General features: G+C 43.4%; 1 protein-coding gene across 4 annotated transcripts in view; it reads left to right on the forward strand.

Moving 5' to 3' along the window:
- Window positions 1–27,668, forward strand: part of ANKRD28 (ankyrin repeat domain 28) — a 425,075-nt gene that overhangs the window by 136,031 nt on the left and 261,376 nt on the right. For all 4 annotated transcript variants that reach the window (XM_033930721.1, XM_033930723.1, XM_033930720.1 and 1 more), the window contains one exon: window positions 10,319–10,406. In XM_033930721.1, coding sequence (XP_033786612.1) covers window positions 10,319–10,406 — 88 coding nt within the window. The remainder of the gene's footprint in view (window positions 1–10,318; window positions 10,407–27,668) is intronic.

Below are 27,668 nucleotides of genomic sequence, written 5' to 3' on the forward strand. Positions count from 1 at the left end.
TTTAAAGGTATGGGGAAGAGGAATCAGAGGCAAGAGGGGGGTGTTGTGATGCAGTGGGAGAGAATGGGCATCTCTCCCGCTGCTGGGGGGGTTCGCTTGTCATCAGGAGAGAGTGGGCATCAGTCCTGCTGCAGGGGGTGTTTTGAGAGAATAGGCATCTGCTTTGGGGGGAGTGTTTCACTTGGCAGCAGGAAAGAGTGGGCATCTCTCCCGCTGCGTGGTGTGTGTGTTGTGTAGCAGCGTCAGAGAATGGGTATCTCTCCTGTTGCTGTTGGGGGGGGGGGGGGTTGTCGCTTCTCAAAATGGCTTTTCTAGCAGTTTCCAATGCTGCCATGCTGAGGTTTTAAACAGTGCTGTCATTGTACTGGCACCCCTGGCCCAGTCACAGATTTTTGTCACCAAAAGTCGACGCCAATATTGGAGAATGGCTCAGCGATTTTAAAGAATCTACCAGAATTCTCATTTTAATGTTGAAGAGCCCATTTGCATGTCAGTGTCGGAGACTGCTAGAAACCTTGCTAAAAACAGAGATAAGCTGTTTTGATAATACGCTGCTAAAATGCGTCGGTAAGCAGTTTAGCAATGGTGTTAAAGTTTTGAGAATCTGGGCCTTAGTCCCCCCATTGCCCCAGGTACTTTAGATTGTGAATTCGCTGGGGCAGATATGGAAAAATGCTTGAATACCTGAATAAAATTCATGTAAATCATTCTGAACTTTCCTGGGAGAATGGTATAGAAAACTGAGTAAATAAATAAAAGTATTTCCCTGTAACTTCAAGTGTCCCCTAGTCTCTGTAGTTTTTAACAGAGTAAAAAATCAATTCACTTGTACTCGTACTACACCACTTAGGATTTTGTAGACTTCAATCATATCTCCTCTCAGCCATCTCTTTTCCAACTGAAGAACCCTAACCTTTTTAGTTGTTCCCTTTGGTCACTCTTCTTTGAACCTTTTCTAGTTCCGCTATATCTTTCTTTTGACAAGGCAACCAGAATTGAATACTGGAGGGCACATAAGCAAGATTGCTTTCATTCTCCCCTCATATTCCTCTATTCTTGTCCCCCTTTTGACCTACTGACCATCAAGAAGAAAACAACATTTTCTTGAGGCATCTAATGCCACCTGGGACCTGACTCATTATTTGAACTACACAGCGATCCAAACATCTTGTTTTATCATTCTGGCAAAGGAAATTGGGAGCTGTGGTTGTAAGAGGCCCAAAGCTTAGCACTTGCTAAGAGACATTAGTGCATACAACAAAGAAAAAAACTGAACAATTCAGCGAAAGGGATACAATTTCATAATAAGAAACAATACATCATAAATAATCAAATGCAGGAGAGACTATTCATTTAAAATATTATAAAATCTGATGAAGAGAAACATAATATATAAAAAATGGCCTACAGCTGATTCTTCTAAAAACAGATCAACTAATGATTGGACCCATCACAATGGGCTATGTGGCACTTAGTGTGTGCTAAGCTTTAGTGAAAGAACTCCCTAAGCCAGTTGTGATATATCCAAGTACCAAGATAAAATAGAACAAAATGTACTTGGATGGATCTTAATAGAGAATACAAGTAGGAAAGACAGAATAACAGAAAAATACGGCATATAAAGGCAAATGGCCCATCCAGTCTGCCCATCCACAACATCTACTACCTAAGAGATCCCATGTGATGTCCCACGCATTCTTGCATTCAGACAGTCTTTGTCTCCACCACCTCTACCAGGAGATTATTCTATGCATCTACCACAACTTTCTGTAAAAAAGTACAGTATTTCATTAGATTACTCCTGAGCATATCACCTCTTAACTTCATCCCATGCTCTCTCACTTTGGAGTTCCTTTCAATTGAAAAAGACTCACCTCATGCGTATTTATATCATTCAGGTATTTAAATGTCTCTCTCATATCTCCCCTCTCCTACCTTTCCTTCAAGTATACATATTGAGACCTTTGAGTCTGTTCCGATTGTCTAATGACATAGATCACTGATCATTTTAAAAGCCTTTTTCTGGACCGACTCGATCCTGTTTATATCTTTTTGAAGGTGAGGTCTCCAGAATTGTACACAATATTCTAATTGAGGTCTCGCCAGAATCTTACACAGGGGCATCATTACCTCCTTTTTCCTACTGGCCATTCTTCTCCCTATGCACCCTAGCATCCTTCTGTCTTTTGCCATCGCCTTTTCAGGCAGAGAATTTTTTAGGAATGCTTCAGCAAAGTTTTATAAAAAGAGTATATGTGCGTTTGATGGTGTTTTTTGGGGGGTGGGGGTGTTGTGAGGGGGTTGTGCATTTGTGGGATTTTTGTGGGGAGAGTGTTGGAGTAGTTGGGCGGTGTATGTAGATGCATGTGCACATGTTTAGGGTTTTAAGGGTACATAAGAATTGCCGCTGCTGGATCAGACCAGTGGTCCAAAGTGCCCAGCAGTCTGCTCACGCGGCGGCCCCCAGGTCAGAGACCAGTGCTCTAAATGAGTCCAGCCTCACCTGCGTACATTCCAGTTTAGCAGGAACTTGTCCAACTTTGTCTTGGGCGAGTATTACTGGGTGACGTTATCCACGGAGCCCCGGTATGGACAGTTTTAAAAGTGCATCACCACTTTAAGAACTTGAGAAAGTTCGCGAACTGCCTGCACCGCGCATGTGCGAGTGTCTTCCCGCCCAACATAGGCTTGTGTGACCTCAGTTCTTATTTTTCCACGGGGGGACAAGAATAGAGGAATATGAGGGGAGAATGAAAGAAATCTTGCTTAAGTGCCCTCCAGTGTTCAATTCTGATTGCTTTATCTCAAGAAAGATATAGCGGGTTTGGTGCATGCTCTTCAACATATTTATAAATGATCTGAAAATTGGTACGACGAGTGAGGTGATTAAATTTGCAGATGATACAAAGTTATCCAGAGTAATGAAGACGCAGAAGGATTGCGAAGATCTGCAACGTGACATAAACACTCTTGAGAAATGGGCTGTGACAAGGCAAATGAGGTTCAACGTCGATAAGTATAAGGTGATGCATGTCGGTAACAAAAATCTTCTACACGAATACAGGATGCCCGGGGCGGTACTTGGAGAGACCCCCCAGGAAAGAGACTTGGGAGTACTGGTCAACAAGTCGATGAAGCCTTCCACGCAATGCACGGCGGCAGCGTAAAGGCCAAATAGAATGCTAGGAATGATTAAGAAGGGGATCACGAACAGATCGGAGAAGGTTATTCCGTTGTACCGGGCCATGGTACGCCCTCACCTGAAGTACTGCGTCTAGCATTGGTCGCCGTACATGAAGAAGGACACGGTACTGCTTGAAAGGGTCCAGAGAAGAGCGACTAAAATAGTTAAGGGGCTGGAGGAGTTGCCGTACAGTGAGAGATTAGAGAAACTGGGCCTCTTCGTCCTTGAAAAGAGGAGATTGAGAGGGGACATGGTAGAAACATTCAAGATACTGAATGAAATAGACTTAGTAGATAAAGGCAGGTTGTTCACCCTCTCCGAGGTAGGGAGAATGAGAGGGCACTCTCTAAAATTAAAAGGGGATGGATTCCGTACAAACGTAAGGAAGTTCTTCTTCACCCAGAGAGTGGTGGAAAATTGGAACGCTCTTCTGGAGGCTGTTATAGGGGAAAACACCCTCCAGGGCTTCAAGACAAAGTTAGACAAATTCCTGCTGAACCGGAGCGTACACAGATAGGGCTGGTCTCAGTTAGGGCACTGGTCTCTGACCTAGGGGCCCCTGCAGGAGCAGACTGCTGGGCACGATGGACCACTAGTCTGACCCAGCAGCGGCAATTCTTATGTTCTTATGCTAAGAAGTTATGTTTCTGAACGCTGTTCAGTTTCTTGTTGCCTTCCTACTCGCGTGTTTTTTCGTTTTAATTTTTCTTTTAAGTTTCTTCATTAGTAATAATTAAAAAAAAAGAAGTCTTTTTACCTTCTCTTTTTTGACTTTGACTTGGCTGTCGCAGTCTTTCTGTCCATGTCCAGGCTGTTAACGGGCTTCAAAAAGTGCTGCAGGTGCCAAGGGCCAATTTCTATCAACGACCCTCACAGTTGGTGCTTGCAGTGCCTTGGGCCTGAACACCGGGTAGAATCCTGTGCTCTGTGTTCTACCCTGCAGAAGTGTTCCAACAAGAGCTGTAAACTTCAACAGGAGAAGTTGTTCAGGACAAGCATAGACACCGAGAAGACATTGCAACCTTCAGCGTTGAAGATCTCGCTCCGTCCGGTAAGCTAGCTAAGAAGCCACCAGCTTCCCAAACGGCGTCGCAGGTCAATCTTGTATTGAGTCCCTTGATGCCAACCAAGCATCAACAACCACCTTTATAGCTTGCCTCAATATCGAGTATGCATCCTCATCGAGGTCACCCTCTCCGAGGCAAGCCACGGCACTGATGGTACCAGCAAATAAGTCAGAGTTAACGGTGCTTTCCTTTCATGAAAAGCTTGATGCATGTTTCCAAGCGGAGTTGGGTGATGCATTCAAATTGCTTACCACAGTATCGACTCCCTTGGTACTGGCCCAGCCTCAGCATAATGCTATCAGGACCAAGAGTATCATAGCTGCCTCTCCGGAATGGCATTGATGCTCCACGCCTAGACATCGTTCATCTCATTGCAGGTTCAGTTCTCCATTGTGGCATCAATCCAGTTCATCAAGACATTGTCGTACCTCCTCCTCCTCTCAACACTCGAAGTCTAGTTAGCATCATTTTTCCTCATGTGCTTTGAAAAGGAAATATCGCTCTCCTTCATGTTCTTTAAAGAGAGAGAGAGAGAGAGAGAGAGTTTTGCGTCATACATCATCATCATCAGATCAGCACATCATCATCATCGGATCGGCACTGGACTTGATGTAAGCATCGATCTTCTCGACGCAGTTCTTCACTAAAGCCCTTTTATGATTCTGATTTAGTCTGATTCAGCTGATGACTTGTCTGAGTCTACAACAGAGGCTTATGACACTCCCTCTGAAAAGTCTCAGGTTTGAGGTTTATTTAAAAATTTGATATACCGCCTTATCAAAATTCAAAGCGGTTTTACATAATATATAAAAACAAAGAGTAGAAAGGCATAAATTAAAAACAAATTATAATTATTAAAACAGACAGTCAAAAACATAGACGAATATTAACTTACCGAAACAAAATGAAAAAGGGTAGAAATACATTTGTGTAATGAAAAAGAGAGGGAGAAGGACCAAAACAAAAGGAAGGGGGAACAAAAAATAAATAATCTAGCACTTTGTAGAAAAAATTAAAATGAATAAGAAAAGCAAGGAGCGAAGTTCCATTACAGTCCTTAAAAGGACTATTATACTCCAAATGCGTCTTTAAAAAGAAAGGCCTTCAAGCTACTTTTAAATTTATCAAGTGATGAAATTTCTCTTATATAATTTGGTGCTGAGTTCCAGATGGTAGGGGCCGTAACAGAAAAGATATTAGTACGCATGGTGCCAATGTGTCTTAAAGAAGGAATGGATAACAGGTTTTGATTAGAAGAACGTAATGTGCGATGGGGGGTATGGGGGATTAATAACCTGTTGATGAAATCAGGTAGACCGGAAGCTATGGTTTTATGCATCAGTAACATTTTATAAGTAATTTGATGATCTATGGGCGTTAATCAAAAGTGGTGTGACATGATCGAATTTTCGAGCTTTTGAAATGATTTTAATGGCAGTATTTTGAATAATTTGGAGGCGTTTTATTTCTTTCTTAGTGATGCCTGTATATAATGCATTGCTATAGTCTAGATATGAAATGACTAGCGAATGAATAAGAGTATTTAAAGAAGTTTGGTCTAATAAAGTAGAAAGAGATCTAATCATTCGGAGGCGGTAAAAACATTTCTTGACTACTGAACTTATATGATCATGGAACGAGAATTTTCCGTCAAGAATAACTTCAAGAAGTTTAATAGAAGTAACTTTTTGAACAGGAACAGAGTTTATTGTAATAGGGACGGAAGAGGAGAAACCATCCTTAACTGGGAAAATCATTGCTTTGGTTTTACTGATGTTAAGAGCTAACATATTTTTGTTTAACCAGTGACAGATTTGATTCGAATTGATGGAAGAAATATTTGGGGGGTTATCCAGGTCAATGAGATGGGTAAGTTGAATATCATCCGCATAAGCGAAGATAGAAAACCCTATTGATTGCCCTAGTGTGATGAGTGGAGTGAGGAAGATATTAAACAAACATAGGTGACAGAATGGAACCTTGTGGGATCCCATAACTATTAGAAAAAGTATTAGAGGAAGAGCCGTTAAACTGTACTTTAGAGGAACGATCTTTGAAATATGATATAAACCAATCTAATACTTGATCGGAGATCCCTATGTTGCTGAGCCTATGGATTAAATCTCCTACTAGAGACTTTCTTTCACTAAATGTATCAGGCATTTGGAAAAAGAGCTACCAGTCAAGCTAGAAGCTGATTCTGCCTATAGTTCTGAATATTTGGAGGCTTTAAATATGATGAGCCTCCTAAAGAACTTTTCAGACTAACATTACATGGTATTCTCAAAGTGACTCTTCACAAGAATTGGGAGATGCTCCTCACCATTACAGTGGCTCCCAGAAAATTGGACTACCTGTTTAATTTTAAAATAATTTCTTCACCGGGTTTTGAAAAACCACAGCTTCAGCACCAGTGAGTGGTGGAGTCAACTTTGAAAAAAATCTACTCCATCAAGAGTCTATGCCTTTGTGCCACTAGGGCGTGAAGGGTGCACTATGGATAAATTTGGATGTCGCCTGTACCAAAATTCCATGTTGGCGAATAGAGTACTAAATTACAATTTTTATATCTCCTGCTATATCAAGCATCTAGTTCGGAAATTGCCTTCTTTTGACATATACATTCCTTCTTGACATCTACAAGAATTTCATCATATTTTTCGCACCCTTACCTTAGCCAGAAGGTATATGGCAAGATCTGCTTATAATGCATTTGAATTATCTTCCAGAGCCTCAGCTATGTCAGTGGCCATGAGATGTCTTGCATGGCTAAGAGTCTCGGATATTGATATCAATCTTCAGGACAGATTAGCTAGTATTCCTTGCTTAGGAGACGGGCTTTTTGGTGACTCTGTTAAAATTGCTACACAAAAGCTCACTGACCATGTGAAACATTGGGATGCTTTGGTTAAATTCAAGCCTAAGCCCTCAACTTCTAAATCTTTTAAGCCTTCTTCAAAGTCATTCACTTCGTTACTATGCCTCCAGATCATCCTTCAAGAGAGTCTTCTTTCAACCCTCAGCAAGCGTCCCTTCTTCTCCAGGAGATGGAACCTCTTCTATTGCTTTGAGGAGAAGAAGAGATTCTACCTCTCAAGAAGAATCAGGGATTTTATTCCTGGCATTTCCTCATCCCAAAGAAGATGGGAGGTATAAGTCCAATTTTAGACTTCAGGGGCCTGAACAAGTGTCTAGTGAAGGAAAAGGTTTGTGTGTTGTCCCTGGCAACTTTACATCCCTTTTTAGATCGCAACGACTAGCTATGCGCTCTAGATCTGAAAGAAGTTTATACTCATAGTCCAATGCATCCGACCTCCAAAAAATTCAGATAGCGCAGCACCATTATCGATACAGAGTCCTACCCTTTGGCCTTGCATCCTCTCCCAGAGTATTCACCAAGTGCCTGGTTGTAGTGACAACTCCAATAGTTCAAAAGTAGTATATCCAAAGACCCATTACTCAAGTACATAAATATCAATCAAGTCTTTGTGAATACAATCTTTCATTATTCATAGGAAAGATTCAAAAGATTTATAAGGTTTATATAGTCCTCAGTGGTACCTTCTGTATGTATTAGGCTTTTTTTCATACAGACCATTGGCACCCAAGTTAGTCATCGGTCTCAAAATCTGCTTTTTTTATCCATATACAGTACTTTCTATTTTTTATATTTTCTATTAAACAAAATACTCATCTTTAGTCTGCGCGGGTGGGGGCAGGCACTCTGACATAGGACTATGTTTCGCCCGTACAGGGCTTTATCAAGGAAAATCCCTCTGCAAAATATATATAATACTCTTAGTTACTCTTGTTTTCATAAATAGATTAATTTAAAGGTAAATTTATAAATTCATTCATAAATAGATTTATAAGTAAGTACAGTGGTACTTTGGATTACGAGCATAATCCGTTCCAGGAGCATGCTCGTAATCCAAAATGCTCGTTTATCAAAGCGAGTTTCCCCATTGGAAATAATGGAAACTCGCTTTGATACGTTCCCACCCCCCCCACCGAGGCCAGTAGCACTGCTCCCCCCCATGAGAACCGGCATTGCTCCCCCCACGAACCAGCACCCCCCGCGATCCAGCACCCCCCCGCCGCGACCTGAGGTTCCCCCCAACCCACCCGAACCCTCTTCTTACTTTGATGTAGCCTCCGCACCGGCACCAACATGTCCTGTGCTGGTGCCGGTGCCCGAAGATCTGCTTCCTGTGCTGGGCCTTGAGCATGTGCGCATGCTCAAGGCCTGAAAGTTCACGTTGAACGTGAACTCTCATGTCGAACGTGAACTCTCAGGCCTTGAGCATGCGCACATGCTCAAGGCCCAGCACAGGAAGCAGATCTTCAGGCACAGGACATGCTGGTGCCGGTGCGGAGGCTACATCAAAGTAAGAAGAGGGTTCGGGTGGGTTGGGGGGACCTCAGGTCGCGGCGGGGGGGTGCCCGATGGCGGCGGCGGGGAGGGGGGGTTGCCGGATGGTGGCAGGGGGGGTGCCAGATCGCGGGGGGGAGGGTGCCGGTTTGCGGGGGGGATGGGGGGGGCGCTCGCAAATTGAGGCGCGCTCGGTTTACGAGGCACCAAGTTTGCAAATGTTTTGCTCGTCTTGCAAACCGGTGCACTCGTAAACTGAGGTACCACTGAATATAAATTAGTATATAAGTTAATAAATAGTCTTTCAGCTTAAGGTATCTATTTATTAACTTATATACTTACTTATAAATCTATTTATGAATGTATTTATAAATTTACCTTTAAATTAATCTATTTATGAAAACAAGAGTAACTAAGAGTATTATATATATTTTGCAGAGGGATTTTTCTTGATAAAGCCCTGTACGGGTGAAACATAGTCCTATGTCAGAGTGCCTGCCCCCACCTGCACAGACTAAAGATGAGTATTTTGTTTAATAGAAAATATAAAAAATAGAAAGTATATGGATAAAAAAAGCATATTTTGAGACCGATGATGAACTTGGGTGCCAATGGTCTGTATGAAAAAAAGTCTAATACATACAGAAGGTACCACTGAGGACTATATAAACCTTATAAATCTTTTGAATCTTTCCTATGAATAATGAAAGATTGTATTCACAAAGACTGTATTGATATTTATGTGGTTATAGTGACAGCAGCATTGTGGGCTCAGGGTCTCCTGGTGATCTGGACGATTGGCTGATCAAAGATCCAACCTCACAAGGGGTGATGGTAGCAACTTGATTGACAATTCTCTTCCTTCAGCGGTTGGGGTTCGAAATCAATTTTCCCAAATCCCAGCTTCAACCCTTTCAGAATCTGCAATTTATTGGAGCTCTGCTAGACACCATTTATTTCAGAGCGATTCTCCCTCAGCAAAGACAGAATTTGATTCAGCTTTGTGATCAAACTTATCTTCCATCAATTTCGGACAGACAAATGATGGTACTCCGGGGTCACATGGTTTCCACAGTGCATGCTACTCTGTTTGCAAGACTTCATCTCAGGATACCTCAATGGTCTCAAGCTCTAGATCCACTGTCTCAACATATTGTAGTCATGTTCTGCATTATTCTGATGAGCACAGATGGATAACACTATGGTTCAGCATACCATTCCTAGCTGCTGGAAACGATATTAGCAAGGTAAGAACCTAATCTCTTTTTATTAGCATGGGATTTAAATATGTTGTGTGCTGCTATACACCTAATATGTTGCACATAGCTCATGCACTAGTTTATACATTGTTCCCACAAAATTGTGCACTAAAGCTGAGCTAAGTTGTGCAGAAGTCCTAGTGCATTTTGTTACATCAGCTCCTAGTGGTTTCAGATTCTTGAAGCAAAGAATTTGTAAGGTCTGAGGACCTGTATCTTAATTTTCATATATACTGGTAGATGCATTTACAGTGAATATAGATTACCTAAGCTGGAATTTAACAGACCATATAATATGCTTGCACAGAATTATAGCTTTGAAAATTTATAGAAAATGAATTATTCTGGTTTTATAGTTTTTCAACACAAATTCTAGACTGTTATAAAGCACAGAGTAAATGATCTGATTTATCTCTTCCCCCCCCCAACCATGCAGATGGTCAGTTTGCTATTGTCGAGGGGTGCCAACATTAGTGCATTTGACAAGAAAGACAGGCGGGCTATTCATTGGGCAGCTTATATGGGTAAGCACTTTTTACATTTAACCATTTATTAAGTTAATCTAAGTTTTCAACTAGGATGGTGAGATCTTGTTTAAAAGTTTGATATTGGTGTGAATTTATAAAAAAATAAAATATATGGAGTCCTTTTACTAAGCCTCAGTAAGCATTAGCATGTGCTTATCACAGATTAGTTTTAAACATTTTTATTGATGCCAGTCAAACATAATAAAACAAGCTTGAACATATGTAACACTGTACACAATAACCATCATCTACTTTTTATAAGGAACTCTACCACCTCCCTTCCCCAGTGTTTTTACCTTTATAAGTCTCATATATTCAAGATCTTCAAAATCCCCAAGTGAGAAATCCTTCTCATCTCTCCACCCCAACCCCATAGACACCAAGTGAGGAACTCGAGAGTCCTGGTTCTTATGATTCTCAATACTCCAGTTCAAAAAGAATAACAGTCAGCCATCACCCCTTCTGGTATGCCAATTCACAATTAGTTTAGAAGTAAATGGTATCCCATGTGGCTAAATGATTTTTCCTCTTGGAGAGATCCCTTTGCTTTTCTTGCCTCACAGCGCAGGTGAAGTTGATTCCTCCAGTGCCAATCATTTAGATGCTCATCAGATATCCAGTGGTGAAATATGTTGTTTGTGAGCCACTAGGCACAGTTAGTGAAACAGCAGTGTTCTCCACTTATTCCTTCCTCTAAAGACTCCCTGTTTGTCCAAAACTAATTGATCTACAGAGCCCAAGATTGCACGCCCCAGAATGGAGTCCAAATATCGACCAAGATAAGCCCAAAAACATTGTATCTCCTTACAACTCCAAAACTAGTGAGCCAGGGATGTTTTTCATTTCTTTATATTTTAGACAGGTAGGAGATTGTACCTATTTAAACATCTGTGCATGAGAGAGACAGGCTTTTGTAACACCCTAAAGTAACCTTCCTGGAACTACCCACTTGAAACTAAATGTGGTATCCCTTTAATACTTGTCAGATTATCCCAACCCTCTGGCTCTCCAATGTCTCTAATTCAGTGGTTCCCAACCCTGTCCTGGAGGACCACCAGGCCAGTCAGGTTTTTGGGATAACCCTAATAAATATGCATATGAGAGATTTTCATATAATGGAGGTGACAGGCATGCAGATCTGCCTCATGCATATTCATTAGGGCTATCCCCAAAACCCGACTGGCCTGGTGGTCTTTCAGGACAGGGTTGGGAACCAGTGCTCTAACCTATTTTTGTCTCTCTCAAGTCCCTCTCCTTCCTATGTGCTACAAAGCCTTATGCAGCCCAGATACAATGATTCCTTGCATTGAGAGAGCACTAAATAACTCTTTCAATTAAGTCCCATCTCCTACCTAAGGGAGTTACCTGGTAGAGATGCAACATAGTGCTTAATTTAACGATAAGCAAACCTATTCCCCTATCTAATTTCTATATGCTGCTGAAGATTCTCAAAGGGGGTAATAGTATCATCTCTAGTCAGAATATGTTCCAGCTCATTGACTTGTTCCTTTTGCTTACCACAGGTTAAAAAGCTGTACCGTGGGATGTGCTCAGGTGTCCTGTGATAATTCTGGGATTAGCAAGTGCTACCCATACACTATAAATAGAATGTGTTTTTTAGTGCTGGGTTCAGAGGTGGAAAGTAGGCATGATCTGTGCTAATTGGTTAGTGCATGGGCATGGTTCACGCAGGATTAGCACAGGAGTCCCTATTACCTATAGATTAGTTGATGGTAATGGCTCATGTACCAATGGTCAGGCACTAATTGGGGAAATTAGTACATGACACTACTACCCAAAGAGAAGTAATGAGAAACCCCAAACTAGCCAAATCAGATAAACGGCTTCAAAATATATATCACGTGTCTGCATAATGAGAAAAGGTTCTCAGAAACCTGCTCAGAAACTGATAGAAAGAACTTAATCTGAGTCTTACTAGTTCCAGATTTCAATCATTGAACTCAAACCCCCCCACACACACACACAAATTAAGGTACATTCTATGTGGACTAACACCTAAATTCAACATACATAGGTTATATCCTATTTGGGTTTTCTATTTTTAGTTTCTTTTATACCTATAAATAATCTTTCAAACTGATATACCACAAAATCCTCAAACATGCACACTGGAAATTGTACTATAAAGCTTTAACCACAATTTTGAGTTGCAAGAAAGGCATAAATAAAATTATCTTAAGCAAAAACAGCCGTATTCCCTCCTGAGATTGCTTTATTTAAGGTTAGGTTAACAAACAGGGATCATGTCCTTGACTGAATTTTTTTTTTTTTTTTTTAACTGCAAGATTGATAACTTATTAATTGATGCCATAGCACCGAACAGTTTGGAACTGAATAGCGCTTGCGCTTTCGCATTGCTGTGAAATTTAAAAACACAGCGCATCCATTGGTCACTTATCTTCAATATTTATCATTGCACTGTGTGTTTTGTTCAAAATCAATAATGAATGCTACATAAACTCCACATGAAACTTGCATAGCCTGAGAGCCACTACTTAATGCAACGCGAACACTCATAAGGCATTCTTCTAATCGTGCATGCACTGCAAGATTGATAACTTATTAATTGATGCCATAGCACCGATAATGCTTGAATGTATTTCTTATAATGAGGCATGACCAGATGTTAGGCAAAGGAATTATGCTTAAATCACTTAAATTTTCTAAACTTTTCATGCAGTCATATCTATACAAGAAAAACATTTATAGATATTTGTTGCTGAAATAATTACAAACGCGTTTCTGATGTTACAGTGGGTAATCATCTGGCATCCAGTGATCACTGCATGTTACGGTTTAATATTAAGATGGGTATAGAGAGGACTCATTCAAAAGCAAAGAAGAGGCAGAACTATCATAGCTTGAACTGATGTCTAACTGTCCATGTGTACTTGTAGACCCTGGATCATTGGGGTTTGTGGCCTGTTACTTCATTGAGGTGTACACTCTGTTGTTAACATAATCTCTCATCTCTTCTAAACTTTTTGACCTAATTATTCTTAATTGGATCTCTTAATCTCCTATTCATGTTATCATTAAGGTCTTTAAGCTAGGAATCAAACTGTTCAGCAGGTAAAGTTTCTTTAATTTTTTTATACTCTATATCTAGCTTTTCTTTCTTTTCATTAATAAACTCTATTGCTGTTCTCAATGATTGAGCATTAAATCTAAGGAACATTTATTCAGAATTCTGTTTCATTTACCCAGGAAATCACCATCTTCCTTGAAGATTTGAGATTCTTTAGTCATCCTCACTCTTCTTTGGATTCTTTCTAACTTGCAATATTCAACAAAATAGCGCTATTCAGTTCCAAACTGTTCGGTGCTATGGCATCAATTAATAAGTTATCAATCTTGCAGTGCTTGCGTATGAATGATTAGAGTGTTTGAGTGTTCGCACTGTACTAATCTAATCTAAACCTTAAATTTATATACTAAGTAGTGTCTTTCAAGCTATGTATTAGCAAGTTTCATGTGGAGTTTATGTAGCGTTTATTATTGATTTAGAACAAAGCACACAGTGCAGAGATAAATATTGTAGATAAGTGACCAATGGATGCACTGTGTTTTTAAATTTTGCGCCAATGCAAAAGCGCATGCACATTTGTTAGAGCAGTATTTGATGAGCGCAGGCGCTGCATCATAACGCTTAGACGCCATTAACCATGGCTGGTGTAGCTGCATCCAGTGTCACAGTATTGACTGTTTACAGCTTTTTTTACTTTTCATGTTTATCATTTTTAGAAACAGTTACTGATAGTCGCATGAAAACTGTTAATGACAAGTACTGTTAATGTTAATGGCATGCACTATTAGATGGTGGATATGGTGGACTATAAATTACGACAGGTGTACACCTGGCAGGGCCTCCGCGTGTGCGGATCGCCGGACTTGATGGACCGAAGGTCTGATCCGGAGATGGCATTTCTTATGTTCTTATGTTAATTTAATGGTATGTACTGTTAGACGCATGCACTGTTAGACGCTATACGGTCAGAGACGTCTCAAAACCAACCTCCACTTAACTTATCTTCTTTTCCACCCTAACCCATCTACAATCCAACCATGAACCTCTTACTAATATTACTACTCTACATGCTAAGTATTAGCATCAAAGAGATTCACACTCTCTACCCTCAACTACAATTTCCCCATTTCCCCGCTTTATCGACCATGCACATCTCCATTCCACAAGAAGACAATACATATAACATTAGCGTTATCTCAAACACAAGAACACATCAACGCACCCGCAAAAAAAGAACAAGGGTAGTAAAACCCATAAGAACCATTACCCATACCAATCCCATTACATCCACTACTATCCCATGTGCTTATCTTAACACTAGATCAGTCAGGAACAAGGCCTTTCTAATCAAAGACTGGATCATCAGCAAGCAAATAGCCTGCCTCTTTCTAACTGAAACTTGGCTACTGTCTGAAGATGACCCAATAATTACCGATCTCCTTCCTGACAATTTCAAAATCCTTACACTAAACCGCGAGGGAAAAAAGGAGGAGGATTAGCAATTCTTCTCAAAGAAGGATTCGAGTTCGAACTTATGGACTCCAAAACATCCAACCAACTAGAAATCTTAGCCTGTAAAATCAGTAACATCCACTTAGAAGATTCCCTCTCATGCATACTATTCTACGTCCCACCGAAAAGTTGGTCAAAAGCCAAAGAGGACTTTTGCGAATTCGTCATACACAACTCTCTTAGTTCCTCCTACAATATTATCGCAGGAGACATAAACATACATCTCGATGAAGAGGACAACACAGACACAAAAGAATTCACTTCCTATCCCTACTTAATTACAACCTCCCTCCCTCTGCACAAACTCACGAAAAGGCCACCATCTAGACGTAGTAGCCATGTCCACAAAGGAACTCCCAGACCCTACCATCTCATTACCAGGAGGCACCTGGTGCCACGACATCTGGTCCGATCACTTCACTTTCTACTTCAAGCTAATCTGGTTCCAACGAAAACAAATTACCCAACCAAAAATAAAAAAGAACATCTCACGAGAGGCCGCATCAACCCAGATAACTACTGGGCGCAATATAAACTACAAGCAGAGGTAAAGGAAGTAGCTGATTTTTGGGATCACTGGACCACTACCAGCACCTGCATTTTAGACAACATTGCACCTAAACATACCAGTAAAAGTAATGCAAATAAATATAATAAATGGTTCAACATCGATCTCCTAAAAATGAAACAGTTAGCCAGACGTCTAGAAAGAAAATGGAAAAAAACAGGAGAATTATCAGACCATCATAATTGGAGAGCCAATATAAAAACCTACAAACAACTAATAAAAGATAAATGCAAAGCATTTTACTCAAACAAAATCAATTCATCCTGCAACAACTCACGAGGAGTTAATACAAAAGAGCTGTTCAATCTGGTTACTAACCTATTTGACACCACCCGCTACACTCTACCCACACACAACTTTAAATTACCCTCGGCGAACGACCTAGCCCTGCACTTTGACTCAAAAATTAAAAAACTAAGGAACAGTTGCCCAACAGAAGAACCTAATGAACACCATATAGCTAACACACAAGGAAATGAAACCCCTGCAGACATGTTCTGGGATTCATTTCAAGACATAGATTGGAATAACTATACCAAATTATACAACAAATACTCCAAATCATACTGCTTCCTGGACTCATGTCCCCCAGAAATCATGAAAGCGGCACCACTTGAATTTAAACTATCTCTTCTGCATTACTTAGCCCATAACCTGAAAAATGGAAAATTCCTCACCAACAAAGGCCACATAATAATAACCCCTATCCTAAAAAATAGCAAAGAATCGTCAGCCCTAGTTTCCAACTACAGACCAATTGCTTCCATACCACTCTTTGTAAAGATCATGGAGGGGCTGGTACACTCCCAATTAATGGAATATCTAGACCAGTTCTCACTCCTTCATGAGACTCAATCCGGCTTTAGACTGCTTTTCAGCACAGAAACGGTAATTGCGGCCATCTTAGATTACTTGCACCTACTTTTAAGCAAAGGCCTCAGTGCCCTGATCATGCAATTTGACATGAGCTCTGCCTTTGACCTTGTAGACCATGCAAATTTGCTACAGTGTCTAGACCAGGGGTGCCCACACTTTATGGGCTTGCGAGCTACTTTTATAATGACTAAGTCAAAATGATCTACCAACAATAAAATTTAAAAAAAACACAAAGCACACTGAAAGGCAGAGAAAATGTTAATTATTCATATTCCGGGTTTTTTCAAAGAGGTCACCTCAGTAACAAAATACAAAAATAGACAAATACACCCCCTCCCTTTTTACTAAACCACAATAGTAGGTTTTAGCAAAAGGAGTTACGCTGAATGCCTCATGCTGCTCTCAATGCTCATAGGCTCCCTGCGCTAAAAAACGCTATTGCGGTTTAGTAAAAGGGAGCCATAGTGCAAAATATAGACAGCAGATATAAATTCTCTAAACCGACACATTTTGATCACTAAATTGAAAATAAAATCATTTTTCCTACCTTTGCTGTTTGGTGATTTCATGAGTCTCTGGTTGCACTTTCTTCTTCTGACTGTGCATCCAATCTTTCTTCCTTTCTTTCAGCCTCCTGTATGTTTCCTCTCCTCCAGACCTCATTCTCTCCCCCAACTTTTTCTTTCTGTCTCCCTGTTCCCCCTTCTTTCTGTCTCCCTGTCTGCCCCCTTTCTTTCTTTCTCCGTGCCCTCCCCCAAGCCACTCGGTTTGCTGCCACCGCCATCGGGGAATAGCCCCCAAGCCACCGCTGTCCCAAGCTTTCCCTGCAGAAGCGTCGCGCTGACCAGCATTCCGCTCCCTGACGTCAATTCTGACGTAGGAGAGGAAGTTCCGGGCCAACAAGGCATTTCTCCTCATTCCAGCCAGCCTGAGCCCCATCTCTCCTTGATCCAGCATTTCCCTTCTGTGTCTGTCAGAATTACCATTCCACCTATTTTCCAGCATCACCCTTCTTTGTGTCCATCTCACCTATATCCCTATCTCACCACTTTTTCAGAATCTTCATTTGTCTCTGTCCTTGTCTTTATCCCATGTTCACCATTTGCCCTTTCAATGTCTTTATCTCCCCCCACACACACTTTTTCAGCATTACTTCTATGTCTCTATTTCACCTCCTCTTCATGTCCCCTCTGTATCTCTATCCTTATTCAGTAGGTCCTGCTTACTCTTTCTCTTCTTTGTGTCACTATCTCCATTTTCAGCTTTCCCCCCTTTTCCTTTGTTAATGCACCCTGTAGCCAGAATCTTTCCACCCTCCCTCCACTCCGGCCCAGCCCAGTATGAAATATTTCCTTTTGTTTCCCTCCCATCTCTCTTTTTCTCTCTCTTCTCCTCCCTCACCCACGAGTCCTGCATCTGGCCCTCTCCCTTCTACCTGCACCTGGCAACACCCCCCTGCTCCGCGGCTCTCTTCAGCAACTCGTCAGCAGCAGTGATCAAGACAAGCTGCCGACATCGAGGCCTTCCCTCTACGAGTCCCGCCTTTGTGGAAAAAGGAAGTTGAAACAACGGGACTCGCAGAGGGTAGGCCCCAACGTCAGAAGCTTGTTTCGATCGCTGCTGCTGAGTTGCCGAAGAGAGCTGCGGAGCAGGGGGTGTGGCCGGAAGCAGGTAGAAGGGAGAGGGAGCTAGGAAGGCTGTAGAAGCTCCGGAGCATGACACCGACCCCGGCCAGGATGATTTCTCTTTTTCAGGCTGCTGCTGCTGCTGTCGCCACGCCCCCACGCCCCCCCCCCCGAAATGACAAAAACAGCCTAATGCCCGGCGTCGGCGTCTTTGACGTCGGGGAGAGGAAGGCTGATAGGCCCGGTAGATCGGGACGGCAACACGAATCTATCACAGAGCCCGGGATGGGCTCTGCGATCGACTCACGTTGCCTTCCTGAGCTACCGGTCGATCGGGATCGACGTGTTGGGCACCCCTGGTCTAGACGCTATTGGCATTAGAGGCGAAGTGCTAAACTGGTTTCATGGTTTCCTTTCGTCCCGAACCTATCAGGTTCGCTTCAACAATGATCTCTCCAACACCTGGAGCAACCCATCTGGCGTTCCGCAAGGGTCCCCACTATCCCCTCTGCTTTTCAATATCTACATGACCTCACTGAGCGTTCAATTAACCCAGCTGGGGATAAAATTATTCAGTTACGCTGATGACTTCACAATTATTATCCCATTTGCCAACTCCATCTCGGAAACAATTCCAAAAGCATCAGAAGCCATAAACTTGATGGAACATTGGATGACAGACTTCAAACTCAAGCTCAATACTGAGAAGACAAAATTCTTTATCGCTTCACCGCGCCCTCTTGACACCAAAACTCCACTAGACATCAACAAACATAACTACTCCATACAGCCCACCATTAAAATACTGGGTGTAACTCTGGACCAATGCCTCACCATGAAAGATCAGGTGGACTCCCTAATCAAAGAGTTTTTTCACCCTCTGGAAACTTAAATCCATTAAAGCATACTTTGATAACTCTGCCTTCAGAATCTTGGTACAATCCCTCGTATTAAGTCAACTCGACTACTGTAACATCGTCTACTTAGCAATCCCCCAAAGTAATATGCGACAATTACAACTAATGCAAAACACTGTGGTCAGACTAATCTTCGGTCTAAAGAAGTTCGATCACGTGACGCCATACTTCAAACAGCTACACTGGTTGCCAATGGAAGCTCGTGTAAAGTTTAAATTCGCCTGCCTCTGTTTTAAAGTTTTCTACGGTCTAACCCCTAAATACATCACTGACCTATTCTCCTTCTCAGCCAACAAACACAAGAGAAGTTCCCACTCGCACTTCGTTTCTCCCCCGGTTAGAGGATGCAAACTAAAAAAACACCATGAGCATCTTCTCTCACATCAGGCTGCTCTATGGGGTAAAGACCTAGAACAACTCCTATTGCCCACCACTTATGAGGTATTCAGGAAACGCCTCAAAACCCACCTATTCCTGAAATACCTAGACAGTTGACCCACTTCCCTCTTTCCCCTCCCTTGCCCTTTCTCCCCATTGTTCCCCACATCCCTTAAGTTAATTCAACTTGTACGTCAACTCAACTTGTACTCCACTAATCTTTTGTAAACCGCATAGAACTTAACGGTATTGCGGTATATAAACTGTTATTATTATTATTATTATCCTAGGACAAGCAGGCAGCATATTCTCTACATGTGGGTGATGTCATCGACTTGCTTGAAGACCTTCAAGCTTGCGATTGGCTCGCGCATGCGCGCGTGCCCCTCCCGCCCGGTCTAGGGCATGTCTCTCCTCAGCGTGTCCTCAGTTCTCTGTTTTCTGCGAAGCCAGAAGCACTGCTCCCTTGCTTTGCGCGATATCGTTGTCCCTCTTGCACCGCGGCTTGTTTGGTTAGTTTCTTTTGAGTTGCTTTGCTCGCATCTGTGTTTATCTTTCTTTTTGTTTGTTTTTCAGTTCGTATCTTTTTGACTGGGTTCCCGTTCTTACTCTGGCTGCCTGGCCTCGCAGGACTGTGGCCGTCTTTTTTTCTTATGTCCCGGCCTCGTTCCGGGTTTAAAAACTGTACTAAGTGCAACCGGGTTATCTCCATCACCGAGCCTCATCGTTGGTGTTTGGAGTGTCTGGGTGCAGAGCACCGCTCTGAGTCGTGCCCCTGTTGTGTGACTTTGCAACTTGTGACCAGTCAGACCCGGGCTCTGCCAAGGTCCCAGTCCAACCAAGAAAAAAAGTAAAAGTAAAACCCAGGAAAGAAAATTTCAGGATTTTCAAGGAGGTTAGTTTGAGAAATAATGCCACTGACCACCAGGAGGCGTCAGATATATCTGAAGAAGTAGATAGTGAGTTTTGTCCAAACCACCACCAGGGGAGCTCTAGAGGCCCCTGGACTTCTGCTGACACTCCCAGAATAAGGCACGCCCCTAGGGTAGATAAGCCAGCAGTGGCATTCAAACCAGCAAGCCGGTTAGGGAGGAAGTTTAAGTCTTGCCTCCCTAGGGATCCACCTGAGCCAAGCAGGGACAACAGACCTGTACCAATGGAATGAACTGAGGCTGAACAAGCAGAAGGCTTACCACTTCTGAGCGAGGAGCCTATGGATTTTCAAGAAGCCTGTTCTGGCAGTGAATCCAATTATCCTGAGCTTATGCAGGTGGACTTGGCTTCCAGCCACAAACAGTGAGTGTGTTTTCTTTTGGACTGTTTGTGTGCTGTTGTTTTTTTTTCCTTTTCTCTTAAATGTTGGTTTTTTGAGAGAAGGCTTGGAGAGAGTGGGGAGAGGTTTTGCTTCCACCTTGGGAGGGAATTTGAAAGCCTATCTGAAGGCCTTTGTTTTAGCAAAACCTATTGCTCTCTCCTATTCCTGGCAGTCCTATATTGTTGCCAGAGGCTTTCCTTTATTTTTCTTTTTGCCTGAGAATGGAGGAAACTTGAATGCTGAACTTTAATTTTGATTTGATAAAACACCTGCTTTGGAGCAGGCAATGCTAGCTCTAGTGAGCTGGGGTCTTAGGAGCTAATTGAGACTTAATAAGTAGAAGAAGAAAGTTTGGAGCAGATTGTAGATTGCTTTATTTTCTTGCCCCTTTTGGCAGTTTTTTTTTTCTTTCTTCTTCTTGAATGCTATAAGGAACACTGACCCATGTTATGAAGTTGAAGCATTACTTACCTGTCCTAAGGAGTGAGTAAAATTGGAATATTTCTCTTAACTTCACCTTTTGTTGGGACTTTATTTTTGGTTGTATTTGATTGTGAGTGCTGTTGAAGAGTCCGGTCCTACAGGGTGACTCCATGCCGGGTCACACGCTAATGCACTGTATGTTGTAGCCACCAGGATTTCTTCAGAGCCCTGCACTGGGCTATAGTGGTGGCCACAAACTGTGGGCTCTTTGTAGGAGGGTGGCCAAGATTCTCCAACTCTTTGGCCCCATGGATCCTGCGGGACAGGCCTCGAACTTGGCCTCGGCACCCTCATTGGGTGCTTTGGCCTCGAAGTCTTCGGCCTCGAAGTCACCATCGGCCTCGAAGGCTCCGGCCTCGTCCCCGCCTGTTACTCCGTCCTCAGGAAAGTCTCCTCTTTCCTCCTCAGGTGTGCCAGCAAAGAAGCCTACCTCCAAGTCTCATGTCAGTGCCGCCTCGTCGGCATCTTCGAGACCACTCTAAGCATGCCTCCTCGCGTAGGGAATACTCTTCTTCGAGGTTGCCCCCGAAGGAGCGCACTGCTGCACCTAAGACCCAACCACCTTTGGTCTCGGTGCCTCTGTTCGAGGACATGCTTAAGGCTACTCTTACCACGCAACTTTCCTCAGTGGTGAGCCAACTGGTCCCGACTTCGACGCCTCTGACCTCGGTCTCGACCCAGTCTCGGTCTGACCAGCCTGAACGTCCCCTCGTTTCTTGAGGCCCTGCCCGCAAGACTCGCCAGGTTCCCTCGAGCGATTCTTCATCCCCCGAGTCACCTGTAACTTTTCAGGGATCCAGGCCAGGGGGCCGTTTTTCCCCCGCTACTTTGTCGAGGTTTGCCCCTCCTAAAAAGCCCCGGTCTTCTCTGCCCCTTTGGGGCAGGTCTCCGACCACAAAACCTTCTAGACACACGCTTGTCCTCAAGTTGGACTCTGGGTTGTGTTCCCCATCGAGGCAGCTACCAGCCTCTAAGGGGTCGTCTTCGAAACCGGTGGAGGAATTTTCCTTTACCCAGTCTTCCCTGGGGCGTCGCCAGCTAATTCCTCAGATCCCGGGGTCGTTCCTGGCCCACCTTAGTAGAGCCTCTTCAATCTCCCATTCGCGGGACTCCGAGGCCCTGGCTTACTATTCGAGGGAAATTTCTCCCTCTTTCTCGGCTGCCCCCAGATCTCGCTCAGGGTCCCCTCAGGAGGATGAGTCATCTTCTCGAAACTCCTCCTTTACTTGTTTCATCTCTGACATGGGTAGGATCTTGAAACTGGACCTCCAGTCTGAGTCCTGTTATACCCGGAAATATCTGGAGGAGATGGGTGTTGATCATCCGCCCCGCGAGATGTTGCGCTTGCCATTGCACCAGGTTCTCCAGCAAACCTTTCTCCGGAACCTGGAGACCCCCCTATGCGGTCATGGCCATTCCTTCCAAGTTGGAGTCCTGTTACCGGACGATTCCGGTTAAGGGGCTTGTAAGTTCTCAGCTATCTCATCAGTCCTTGGTGGTTGAGTCTTCCTTGAAGAAGTCCAACCCCTCTAATGTTTACGCTGCCGTCCCTCCAGGCTGAGAGGGCCGTACGATGGACAAGTTTGGTCACCATCTTTACCAAAACTCAATAATGACGAATCGTGTCCTCAACTATAACTTTATCTTCACGTCCTACCTCTGGTTCTGTGTGGACGGCCTCCGCTCGTTCCGGGAGAACGTACCGGATTCTCAGCGTCGGGAGTTTTGGCTTTTCGAGGGGACACTCTCCCAACTCCGCCTCTATTTGTTCCAGGCGGCCTATGACGCCTTCGAGTTGTCCTCCAGAGTCACGGCCTTTGCGGTCGCCATGTGTCACCTCACTTGGCTCCATCTTGTGGATGTGGATCCGAATTTGCAGGATCGTCTTGCCAATCTCCCGTGTGTGGGTCATGAGCTCTTCGATGATTCTATCGAAGTGGCCACCAAGCGCCTATTGGACCACGAACGGTCCTTTGCCTCTCTGGTGAAACTTAAACCGAAAGCCCCCCGTTCGTCAATACAAAATTCCTTTCCGGAGGTATCCGCAGAAATCTACTCCTTCGTTCTCTCGGCCTCCCTCGAAGTGGCCTCAACAACAGCAGCAACGTTAATCTAAGGCCCAGCTGCCAGCTCCGGCGAAGACTGGGCCATCTTTTTGACAATTCCAGTCCAAGCCTTCGGGCTCCCTTTCTCCTGGAGCCTTCCCCCCTCCTTATCTGGGGTCGTCTCCACCATTTCTATGCCCAGTGGGAAAGTCTTACCACCGACAGTTGGGTGTTTTCTATCATCCGGGAGGGGTACTCCCTTCACTTCAGTTATGTACCCCCGGACATACCTCCAAGAGAGTTTCCTTCTGCTCAGTCTCAGCTGCCTCTCCTTTTTTAGGAAGCTCAGGCCCTTCTTCGCCTTTGGGCGGTTGAGGAGGTTCCCAATACTTTCTGGTACCGAAGAAGACGGGGGATCTGCGTCCAGTCCTGGACCTCCTGAGGAATAGTAGCTCATGGCCAGTAGGGGGCAATGTCTATGGGATGGTAATGGAATGGACGTCAGGACATGATAGTGCAGTATTTGTGTAGTTTTTCTACAAAAATGCCTGCTTTTCGTATGATTCTGGGTAACTCTAGTTAGATACAAGCATATGCAAACGAATCGCTAGGAGACAATTTGACTCAAATGGGTGGCTCACAACAGGAGCTTAGCAAACAAGAGTGGAGAGCTATGTATGTTAACGCACACAGCCTAGGGAATAAATTTCTAGAACTAGAAACAGAAATAGTTAATGCAGACATAGACATAGTAGCAATATCCGAAACATGGTTCACAGAATCTCATGGGTGGGATATAACCATACCGGGATACAACCTGATTAGACAAGATAGAGAGGGTAAGTTAGGTGGTGGGGTAGCACTTTATATCAAAGAGAACATTAAGACAACCAGGATCACAGATGTCAAGTATACTGGGGAATCCATCTGGGTAAACTTGGCCAGAGGCGGAGAAAAATGCCTGTACCTTGGTGTGGTATACAGACCTCCGAGACAATCGGAGGAAAAGGACGCAGAATTAATTGAAGACATTGAGAATATCACCTTACGGGGGGAGGCTGTTCTGTTGGGAGACTTCAACATGCCTGATGTAGACTGGAACACACTATCAGCGACAACTTGTGATAGCAGGAGGATATTAACGTCCATGAAGGGAGTACGGCTCAAACAAATGGTACTAGAACCCACTAGGGCCCAGGCCATTCTGGACCTGGTACTTACGAATGGGGAAAGCGTCTCGGACGTCTCGGTGGGAGAGACGCTAGCCATAACATGGTATGGTTTAACCTTAAGAAAGGCTTCCCTAGATCACAAACAAAAACAAGGGTACTCAATTTCAGGGGCACTGACTTCGCACGCATGGGAGATTTCGTCTACCAGACGCTGCAGGTTCAAGAAGTAACTGATAATGTGGAAGCTATGTGGACAACCTTGAAATCGATCCTTCATGAGGCAATTATCCGCTACATAAAATCGGTAACCAAACAACAAAGAAAAAGGAAACCCCAATGGTTCACAGATGAGGTATCACACCTCGTCAAGGAGAAGAAAAGAGCCTTTCTATCATACAAACGCATGGGGGAAAAAGAAGCAAACATTGAATACAGGACAAAGTCTGCAGCGGTCAAAACAGCAGTCAGGGAGGCCAAACTTCGATTGGAAGAAACTCTAGCGAAGAACATCAAGAAAGGGGACAAATCCTTCTTCAGATACATTAGCGACAGGATAAAGAACACAAACGGGATAGTATGTCTTAGAACGCCAGACGGGAATTATGTGGAAACTGACTCCGATAAAGCCAAACTACAAATGATTACTTTTGTTCAGTCTTTACCTGCGAGGCACCAGGGCACGGGCCTCGGCTGGATGCAAAGCAAAGCATGGATGACCCATTTCAGAAGTTTGTGTTCACACCAGCTGATGTTTACAGAGAACTGTCAAGACTCAAGGTGAACAAAGTCATGGGACCGGACAATCTGCACCCAAGAGTGCTCAGAGAGCTATGCAATGTTTTGGCGGAACCGTTAGCCATGCTCTTCAATCTCTCCCTAAGTACAGGGAGAGTCCCCCTGGACTGGAAAACTGCCAATGTTGTTCCTCTGCACAAAAAGGGTTGCAGAGCGGAGGCTGCGAATTACAGACCAGTAAGTCTTACATCAATAATGTATAAACTCATGGAAACTCTACTTAAAGGGAAATTAGACACGATATTGGATGAGGGGAATCTGAGGGATCCCTGTCAACATGGATTCACTAGGGGCAGGTCATGCCAATCCAATCTTACCAGCTTCTTTGACTGGGTGACAGGAAAGCTAGACTCGGGAGAGTCTCTGGACATAGTGTACTTGGATTTCAGTAAAGCGTTTGACAGTGTCCCACTATTAAACAAGTGTAGACTATTAAACAAGATGAAATCGATGGGGTTAGGTGAGAAACTAACGGCATGGGTCAATGATTGGCTGAGTGGAAGACTTCAGAGGGTGGTGGACATCTCTAAGACATCTGAGGTGACTAGCGGAGTGCCACAGAGCTCAGTCCTGGGATCATCCCTTTTTAACATATTCATAAGGGACTTGACCCGAGGGCTTCAGGGTAAAATAGCGCTGTTTGCCGATGACGCCAAACTGTGTAATATAGTAGGTGAAAGCGATCTCACGGATGGTATGGCGCAGGATCTGATCAAGTTGGAAAACTGGTCTTCAACATGGCAGCTGGGCTTCAACGCAAAGAAGTGTAAGGTGATGCATCTCGGCAGTAGAAATCCATGCAGAACATACACCCTGAATGGAGAAACACTAGCTACGACCTCAGAAGAATGGGACTTGGGAGTAATCATCAGTGCAGACATGAAGGCTGCCAAACAAGTAGAGAAGGCCTCATCCAAGGCAAGGCGGATGATGAGATGTATCAATAGAAGCTTCGTCAGCCGTAAACCTGAAGTCATAATGCCTCTATTCAGAACCATGGTGAGACCTCATCTGGAGTACTGTGTGCAATTCTGGAGGCCACATTACCGTAAAGATGTACTTCGAGCTGAGTCAGTCCAGCGAATGGCCACTAGGATGGTCTCCGGACTCAAGGGTCTCTCATACGAGGAAAGACTGGGCAAGTTTCAGCTCTACTCTCTAGAGGAGTGCAGGGAGAGGGGTGACATGATTGAGACATTTAAGTACGTCACAGGTCGTGTCAAGGTGGAAAACGACATATTCTTTCCTAAGGGACCTTCAGTCACAAGGGGGCACCCGCTCAAATTCAGAGGAGGGAGATTTGGTGGTGACACCAGGAAGTATTTCTTTACAGAAAGGGTGGTGGATCACTGGAACAAACTACCGGTGCAGGTGATCAAGGCCATTAGCGTGCTCGACTTTAAGAATAAATGGGACATCCACGTGGGATCTCTACGTGGGTCGAGCAGCACTCTGACTTAATGGGGTGGGACAGTAGAGTGGGTAGACTTGATGGGCTTTAGCCCTTTTCTGCCTTCATCTTTCTATGTTTCTATGTGTTAGTTAAGGCCACGTCCAATAGAAGCGTAAGAAAAGTTGGTGAATAAAAATCTGAATATGGATGTAGCCAAGGCCAGAAAAACACACTACAGATTAATATTAAGGAAAAGCATAATAATATTCTTTTTATGTACTTTGCTATTAAGCTAGATCATAGAGGAAATCAGGATATACATGAACTCCTTCTTGAGGTAGTGACTCCATTTTGTTCTCTGTTTTTCTGTGTCTTCTGCTTGGCTTTATTCCATTTTGTGTTCAGCCTATATCCCTAGTCTTTGTTCAGGTTTTTGCCCGCCTTGAGCTTCCCTCGTGGTCTAATTGATACCAGATGGGCTTGAGCTGGGTATTCTGGGCATAATAGAGAAAGTTTTCTTGCATTAAATATGAATGAAATACATGTTATGTATGGAAGGGGCCCCGAAAGAACGAATGAATGGATATATGAAAGATATGTGAAAGAATGTACTTAATTTCCAATATTTTATATATGAAACCTGAGCACAACATCTGGAAATAATTAGAGTCAGAAACTGCTGTACCAGTTTCCAGCATAGGAAGGGGGGCATTGGTAGCCCACACTTAGGACTGTGTAGGTGTAACATGAAGCTGTCAGGTTTTAGGGAGAGGGGGAAACAGCCCCTCCTTCTCGTTGACTGTGCTGATAGGGAGAACCGAGAATTTCTCAGCACTTTGTAACAAATGCAGGTTCTCTTAATATACTTTTTTAAAAGGACAAAAAGAATATTGGATATGTAATAAAATGTTTATGTATATTCAGAAATGAATGTAAACAAAAAATTATGATTTCTGGAACTTTTATTCCATGTTAAAAAGAAGGTCTTTGTCTAAATTTAAGGACAACCTCTGTTAGTGGATTGGCTGACAGCCAATGATGTCAAACTGGACTGAAGGTATATATTGGGGAGCTTTGAAGTATCGGGTTGAGATAGTTATCAGAAGGCCAGCATTTTGGCAACTATAACGA

This window comes from Geotrypetes seraphini, chromosome 2 (assembly GCF_902459505.1).
Source record: "Geotrypetes seraphini chromosome 2, aGeoSer1.1, whole genome shotgun sequence".
NCBI classification, from domain to species: domain Eukaryota; kingdom Metazoa; phylum Chordata; class Amphibia; order Gymnophiona; family Dermophiidae; genus Geotrypetes; species Geotrypetes seraphini.